This window comes from Orycteropus afer, unplaced genomic scaffold (genome assembly GCF_000298275.1).
Source record: "Orycteropus afer afer isolate SDZICR_OR568_19922 unplaced genomic scaffold, OryAfe1.0 scaffold00070, whole genome shotgun sequence".
NCBI classification, from domain to species: Eukaryota; Metazoa; Chordata; class Mammalia; order Tubulidentata; family Orycteropodidae; genus Orycteropus; species Orycteropus afer.
Window position 1 is genome coordinate 802,270 of NW_006921657.1, and position 8,301 is coordinate 810,570.

Sequence of the window (8,301 nt, forward strand, 5' to 3'; positions counted from 1 at the left end):
GGTTGGTGAAAGGGCTGGAGGGAGGCAGCATGTCTGGCCTTGCAGTAATAGGCCTTGGGTTACTGCTGGTAATCCTGTCTTCCTCTTGTGGGATTAGAGGAGGTCAGAACATGTGGCCTCCTTGCCCTTTTTGCAGTGTTACAGCATATCCTTAGAGAAGAAGGGGAAAAAAAAAAAGTTTCAAGAGTTCCAAAAGCCACATGGACGCAAAAATTAAAGATAAAACATTCTGTAAATAATCAACACAACCTTATCTGCGAACATACCAATATATGAGAGAAAAGTGAAAAAAAATTAGGTTCCTTTCCAATCTTTGCAAAAAATAAACATTCAATCTGGGCATGAGGTGGCATAGTCTCCCTCTATAACCTAAATCCAGTAAAATTATTTAGCTCATACTGTATTTTCCCACTAAATACCATAATTTTTCAAAAGAACGTCATAGGTAATTTAGCAAAATATATAATTGCATTCATAGCTTACATAAGTCAATCTGATATCCAAAAAAGTATCAAAGTATCATATTAAGCTATGGAAGCTTAATATGTAAACATGAATTAAATCTTAACAATATACCATCTCACAAAGAATGAAAGGGGTGAAAAAAAAAGGGGGGGGTAAAACTTGGAAGACAGGAAAAATTTCTTTTAAAGCTAACAATCATGCTATTTACATTTAACTATTAATATCATGTATTTATATCATGCCTGGAGGTAAAACCTTGAAAGAAAAGCTAGTCCTTATGGCCAACAATAAAACAGTAATAACAGTAGTAATAATGATCCATTAGAACATCTAACGCAACAGTTTCTCAAAAACAATGTTCAAATTTTAATTGCCAGAAAAATCATGAAAATATCTTTAAATCATCTGTGGCAAATTTTTGAAGCATTGAGGATCTAATGATTAGCAAAATAAAAATGTTTACAAGTAGTTGTACAATGTGAGTTTGGCTTTTCAGAATGAGGAGAGTGATACTGAAATAAAAATTAATTTATCTAACTATGCCTGCATGTTCTGCCACTGTCGTCATAATGGCTTCTTTGGGCGTAATACAGATCTTGGAGAAATTGCTCTAACACACAGCTGATTTTCTTTACAATTGAGAGGCATGCTGCTAATACATAAATCGTACAACTCAATCTAATAGCTTCAAAGAAATACTACTTCACTGAGCATTTGTAGGTATGACATGTAGTCTATACATATAAATTTAAAAGCTAGTGGCAATCAGCAAATTATCATTTCATGAAGAGTAAACAGTATCATCTACAGTAGAAAATGAAAATATTTGATTAATTGTTTGAAATGACCAACAACTTTGCAAAACCCATAATCAGATAGTCAAACAAGAGAAGAGACATGCAGCTAAAGTCAAAAAAACTTCGTGAGGTTATAATTTAACGACATACAAAAGGAAATTAACTTATTTCTACTAAAGTGGACATAAACACTGCAATCATTATTTTTCTCACAAATTGTTTTTGGTACTATATCCTCTATAAAAAGATGCCCTGGTGACACAGCAGTTAAAGCACTCAGTTGCCAACTAAAAGGTCAGCAGTTCAAACCCATCAGCTATTCTGGGGGAGAAAGATGTGGCAGTCTGCTTCCCTAAAGACCTACAGCCTTGGAAACCTTATGGGACAGTTCTACTCTGTCTTATAGAGTAGCAATGAGTCAGAAATCTACTCCAAGGCAATTGGTTGGGTTTAGTTTTGGGGTCGTCTATAAAAAGCATCTGTGTACTCACCTGTCCTAGTTCTGTTAGTTGTAAACAACAACCATGCTGTATGCTTACAGTTCTAAACCACTTTACTAAAAATATTATTCTTACATCACCTGCAAAATTGCATTTGTGCACTGTTCCTACAAATGTGTCAAAAATATCCATCAAATTTTCAAGAGATAACTTGGGTTATCCATGAGAAGAAAGATGTGGTAGGCTCCCGGATTAAGGTGACTTCACATCTAGTTTTTTGTTTTCATGAGCCTACTTAACCCAGAAAACTTGCATTGACCATATTTTTACACTGGTAAATACATGTGTCAACTCAAGCTGTCGAAGTGGAACGCAGTCAATACCGAGTATCTCTAAAACCCAAGTGTCCAAAGTCTTTGTTTCCAGATTTTTTAAATTTAAGGGTAATACATTACATCTTTAAGATCTAAAACTTGTTTGATAATTAAAATAAACTAATTTAAGAAGAACAACAAAAAAAACCCTACATTATCAGAAGAAATACACATGTAATCTTTATTTCCAGGATCACTTCTTTCCATTACTTCTCCCAGTTCTTTGGGCACATCAGTGACTGCTCCCTCCAACCCAGAATCTTAAGATTCACTGTCCAAAAACGAGAGCCTTAAAACCCAATTACACTACTCTATGATCTTTGTAAAACACGCGTGAAAATGCCAAAGCCCTAAGTTAGATCCCCAAAGGCTCCTTTTCTTTTTTGACCACGTTTTTTCATTTTCAATGCCTCCCTCAACCCTGTAGGCCAGATGACTTCCTACCAAATAGCCCCTTGCCTCTCCAGTCAAACCTAAATTCTGCCCTCCACTGCTATCACCCTCGCCCCGGTGAGGTATATGCACCACCCGGCGCGTCGTCAGTCCCAACCCCGTTCCCTCTTCCTCGCCATGTGGTAACACCCACCTGGCCCTGCTCCTCGGAACCCTCACGCCCACTGCCAAGCCCCGGAACAGCTCTTCGATCTTCTCCCCCCTCTATCCTGCCGTCAGACGCCTCCATCATCTTGCCTCTTCAAGGCCACAAATGCATCAATCTTCCACTTCCTCTCGCCCCTCAGCCTCTACTTAACGTATAACTACAGCCACCGGTCTTCGTCATCCCCTTAGGCTCTTCGGCTCCACAACCTCCATTTCCCTCAGATTCCATTCTACAGCGGACTCTAGAGGCTCCCTCAACCGTCTCCCCGTGGCCCCTCAGGATCCCAGTCCCTCAGTAGCCCCCAGTGCCATCCCTGACTATCCTCCACTCACCCTTTGCTGCGGACGCCCCCGCAAATTCCCCTCTCCTCAGCTCCTACACACCTCTGTGGTGGGTCTCCGGCTCCCCAGACCCACCTCCGTGTCGGCGCCCGAGCCGCCGTCAGAGCCCCGCGTCCTCCGGGCCTCGCCGGAGTAAAGCTCCTCCAGTGGTGGGGGCGGAGCCCGGGGCGGAGAGCTGGAATGGAGGCGGGGGCGGTGGCGGCTGCGCGCAGGCATATTTTCGGCCCCCGTCTCAGACTCACCCGCAGCAGCAGCAGGAACCCAAACCGGAACCGCTTTGAGAGGCGGGGCCCTACCGGGGGAGGCGGGGTCTTACCGGCAGAGGGGTGGAGCCAAAACCGGAAGAGACGCGGGGCTCAAGATACACCGGACAACGGAAAAGGAAAACCGTAGAGGGAGTGCTGAGAGTGCATGCGTCAAGCCCAAGGCCAAAGTGGAAGGAGGGAAGAGGAGGAGTTAGTGGAGATGGGCGGGGCCTATTGGATTAATTGTTACCATTTATGGCTCATTTAGTCTGACCCTATACTAAAGGCTATATAAAATCTTATTTAACCTTTGTGACAATCCTAAAACCAGTTGCCACTGAGTTGATTCCAACTCACGACTACCCCATGAGTGCCGGTAGAACTGTGGTTCATATGGTTTGTGGCTGATTTTTCAGAAGAAGATCTCCAGGCCTTTCTTCCAAGGCATCTGGTTAGCAGTTTAGTGTGTTAATTGCCTGCACCATCCAGGAACTCCTATGACAACTCTATAAGGTAAATATTATGACACAGAGGAGCCAAGAAACTTGCTTGAAGTGCTGCAGTTAATAGGTGCCAGAGCACCTATTCAAACCCAAATCTGTGTAACTTTGCTTCTCATCTCACCATACAACCCTGAGGGAAAGTCTTCCTCCTAACACAGGCCTCAAGTTGGCATAAACCAAATCTAAAGCCAGCTCTGTCCTGGGATCCAGACCCACCTTGGCCCTGCTTCCTCACACGTTGCACGATAACCTTAGTAGGTCTGGACATGAGTGCAGACTGTTTCCATGGCATGCTCGGTGTGGCCTTCCCGCCAAGCCGCACTTAAGGGAAGGCGCAGATGGGAGCCCTTCCCATTGTAGCTCAAATCTCTAAATCTCTCTCAGCTCAGTCACCACCTTCATGAAGTCAATGGGGAGAGGGCAAGATATCTCACCTCTTCTTCTGAAAACCAGCCCTGGCAGAAGGAGAGAGACTTCTCTCAGTTCCTACTCTGAAGCCAAAAGTCCTTTTAGGTGTAGAAGTCTCCCTTCCACCCATCTAAATGTTTCTGCTGATAGTTAAGCCCTTTGGCTCTTCAGAACGTTTAGGCCATGTTCACCACCTTCTACCCCTTTGACAGAGAAGGCCCTTTTCAGCCTTCTCTTTTGAGAAATCAGCCAACTTCACTACAAGGCCATTAGTCCAAAAAAAAAAAAAAACTTGCGGGCACCCCTAGCACAAAGATCCTCTATGCCACCTCTCCACATTTCTCAGAAACTTCCCCTGTGCCCCCCAATTCAGACAGAAGACTGCCACCCAGTTTGTGGCCCATTCAGACATGCAGAGCTTTTTTCACAATTCACCTGTGGAGCCAGCCACCTCTTCTCCACCCTGGATCTCTACTTTAACTCACGCCCCAGAATCAGATAGTCTTAAGCAACTGATTAATTCAACGAGTGTTTCTTAAACACCTACTATGTGTTTGACACCCACCAGCCACTCCTCGGAAGGAAGATGGGGCAATCTACTTCCGTAGTGATACCGCCTCGGAAACCCAAGGAGGGGTCGCTATGAGTCGGGTCCGACTCCACGGCACATAACAACAACAACATGTGTTTGACACAGCATATCCTTTGTTTCATTTCTTTCACACTACAGTTCTCTGAGATGGGTGTAACTATCCTTTACAGATTAGGACACTGAGATTGAGAGAGGTGGAGTGACTCCCAGACTTTCATGTTCTCATGATGTCTGGGGACAGTGGGAAGGCAAAGTTTCTATCCTCTCTGGAGGCCCCTATGACTTGCTGAGTCACTGTCCTGCCCCACCTGTCCCTGCCAATCTCTGGAAGGAGAAATGACACTGGAGAGGTATAAAGGAGTGATTGCAGAGGCAGAGGTGGTGGGCTGGTCCATGGCTGAGGCCTCGCTCCCAGAGCTGGGGGAAGACACCAAAGCCACACCTTGCTCCAGTGTCCTGGAGCTGGAGGAGCTCTTGAGGGAGGGGAAAGTCTCTTGCAGTCGAGTAGATGAAGTCTGGCCCAACCTTTTCATAGGAGATGCGTGAGTGAAAGCTGGTGGAGGGGGTGAGGAAAAGGAGAGCAGTTCTTGTTTCTTTAAGCAGAGATGGGGGTGGGGTGGGAATTAAGAGAAACAGGCTCTAAGCAACCTAGGTCAGGGACTTTCTCCAGGACCCCCTGTGCTGCAGACAGCTCAAGTAACCACGTGCAAGTGACCAGGGTAGGGTGTGGGGGACTTTGCCTGCCTGAAGGGGGGATGCTTTCCAGGGACCCCTGAAGTCTGCTGGTATATCCAGAACAATTGAAGAGCCTAGCTGGCAGAAGCCTGGGGAATGGTGATTTGGGGTATGAAATGGGGTGGACAGAGAGTACCCCCTTCCTTGTTCTATTCTCCCTTATCTGGTCACAGAATGGGTAGAGAAGCCCGACTGAAGGTGAATCAGGGGAGGTATCACCTCTAAACATTCATAGGGTAGGTAATGAGGTGGTGGCCAGAAGAAGGGTATGTGAGTGGGAGGGGGATAAGCAAGGAGGGAGGAGCAGTTGGGTCCTAGGGCTGAAGCACCCTTTCTTTCCTGCCTTAGCCAAGGCAGGGGCAATCACCTCAGAAACCGAACAGGGTCTAAAGGTAACTTCCTGTACTACCAACCCTCCCACCAGAAAGGATTGGGGTGGGCCTGTGGGCTGCAGACCCCAGCTGGAGCTTGCTGGCTTCTGGCTCCCTTTGAAACCTAATGGCTCTGCCCCTCTGAAGCAGAGGTCCAGGCAAAGCCTCCTTCCTGGACCCCGTGGCCCAGCCAGCATCCAGCCCCTTTCCTGCCCTCCTCAGGGCCACGGCAAATAACCGCTTTGAGCTGTGGAAGCTGGGCATCACCCATGTGCTGAACGCTGCCCACGGAGGCCTCTACTGCCAGGGTGGTCCTGACTTCTACGGCAGCAGTGTGACCTACCTGGGGGTGCCAGCCCATGACCTCCCTGACTTCGACATCAGTGCCTACTTCACCTCCACAGCTGACTTCATCCACCGTGCCCTCAGCACTCCTGGGGGTAGGATTTGGGGTCCTTCTCCCAGATTCCATCTTGCTCAGTTGGGGGGGATACCCAGTTTCCCCTCAATCACCAGTGCCCTCCCATTCCTAGTTTTTAAAAAGGACAGTTATTTCTTTAAAAATCCTTTGCCTCCAATCAGTTAGAAGCCGCTCTGGGACTAGAAGCCAGGTCTCCCAAACAGCAAGAAAGTTCTTTCTATGCATCACTCAGCATTGGAAAATCCATTTGGTACCTAGATGTTTTGCCTCTGCTTTCAGATGGAAAAAAAATCTTCAAACACCTAAGGTACATCAAAAGACCATGGGGAAGGCTGGAGTTCATCCTAGGAGATAGCTAGCTATGCCTCTTGCTACACCCGACCCTGGGCAACCACTGCCCCTTTCTGAACTTCAGTTTCCTCACCTATGTGATGGGGATGACAAGATGATGGTTCATAGCACTTCCAACAGTCATCCTTTCATTCACCAGCTATTTATTTGGTATCTGCCATGTGCCAGGCCCTAAGCTACATACTGGGAATCTAGACTTAAGCAAGAGGGGGCCCCTGCCTCATGGTACTGTTACATGTCTGGTGAGAAGACAGTCAAATTGTGAAGTGTTATGAGTGGAACAGGAGGCAAAGGTGAAGAGTGGGGCACTCAATCCACTGGGAGGATCACAGAGGTGGAGAACCTTCCTCTACAGCAGTACTTCCTGGGCCACATGCAGGAATGATGAGCTGTTCTGTGATTTAGGAGATACTATGTGGTGGTCAGGGAAGCCCATGTGAGGAAGTAATGTTTCAGTTCAGACCTGAAGAATGACTAGAACTTAGTCAGAGCAAGAGCAAGGGAAAAGTTTTTCAGGTAGTTGGTATTTCAACTTAGCATGTGCTAAGACTGGAGGCCAGAAATTATGACAGCTTCAAGGAAATGAAAGCTACCCAGTGTTCCTACAGCTGAGAATTTGGGTAAGATCACCTGAGATGAGATGCGTGGTCAGCAGCGGAAGCTCTTGGAGGGCCTTGTAAGTCATGTGAGTCTGGCCCCCATCCCAAAACAGATATTGGTCTATCTATTTGACAGATCAGGAAACTGCGGCCCATAACAGTTGAGTGACTTGCCCAAGATCACAGACTATGTCCAAGGCAGACAAGGGAAAGGAACCTGGGTCTCCACCCAAGCCCTGGGAGGGCCTCCTGGGAGAGAAGGGTCTTTTACTAGGATGTCTTCTTCAGCCAAGGTCCTGGTGCACTGTGTGGTGGGTGTGAGCCGCTCTGCCACACTGGTCCTGGCCTACCTCATGCTGTACCAGCAGTTGCCCCTGCGCCAGGCAGTGATCACTGTACGGCAGCACCGATGGGTCTTCCCCAACCGAGGCTTCCTCCGCCAGCTCTGCCAGCTGGACCAGCAGTTGTATGGTGCAGGCCGGAGCTGAGGGGCCAGGTGAGGGCTGGACATGGGGTTGAGGGTTCAGGGGGCAAGGCTGGGTGCAGTCAGAAGTGAGAAGACAGGTAAAGGTCTAGGCAACAGCCAAGGCTACAGTTAGAAAAAAGGGGTCATGTGAGAGCTGGACAGGGCACATGGGCTGGGACCAATTCAGTAGCTGGTTGGCAAGGCTGGGTGTGGCTGGAAACAGGGGTTGTAAGATGCCAGGCCTACTCCCCAAAATGCTGGGCTCTTCTCACTGTGCTAAGATCTCACCAAGATTTCTGCAGGCCCTCCTCTCCCACAGCTCACCCAGATTCTTCAGACCCCAGAGTCAGTAGAAAGGAAAAGAGTCGAAAGTATAAAATTTAGGGGCTTTTGAGGCCCTCCTATCTTATCCTAAGCTTGGCCTGTCCTTCCTCCTCAGCTGAAAGGCTGTGGTAGCTCACCTGAATCTTACTGAGGTCAGTCCTGGCACCTGTGACTGGACTTTCCCCACACCTTTAGCAAGGCTATAACCTCCACATCTCCTTCCCCTCAGGTCCAGACCCAGCTATAGACTCAAGAAGAAAACTGGGCT

The 8,301-nt window shown here is 47.4% G+C and overlaps 1 protein-coding gene across 1 annotated transcript; it reads left to right on the forward strand.

The window, feature by feature from the left end:
- The first annotated feature begins 5,159 nt into the window (after positions 1–5,159).
- LOC103196797 (dual specificity protein phosphatase 13) lies at positions 5,160–7,731 on the forward strand. The gene is made up of 3 exons (XM_007940588.1): positions 5,160–5,308; positions 6,095–6,312; positions 7,532–7,731. The coding sequence occupies exons 1-3, from the start codon at positions 5,160–5,162 to the stop codon at positions 7,729–7,731; spliced, it is 567 nt and encodes a 188-aa protein (XP_007938779.1).
- The last annotated feature ends 570 nt before the right edge of the window (positions 7,732–8,301 follow it).

Coding starts and splice junctions, on each gene's coding strand:
- LOC103196797 (XM_007940588.1), top strand. CDS start 5,160: ATGGCTGAGGCCTCGCTCCCAGAGCTGGGGGAAGACACCAAAGCCACA. Junction 5,309..6,094: donor AACCTTTTCATAGGAGATGC/GTGAGTGAAAGC, acceptor TGCCCTCCTCAG/GGCCACGGCAAATAACCGCT. Junction 6,313..7,531: donor TGCCCTCAGCACTCCTGGGG/GTAGGATTTGGG, acceptor TGTCTTCTTCAG/CCAAGGTCCTGGTGCACTGT.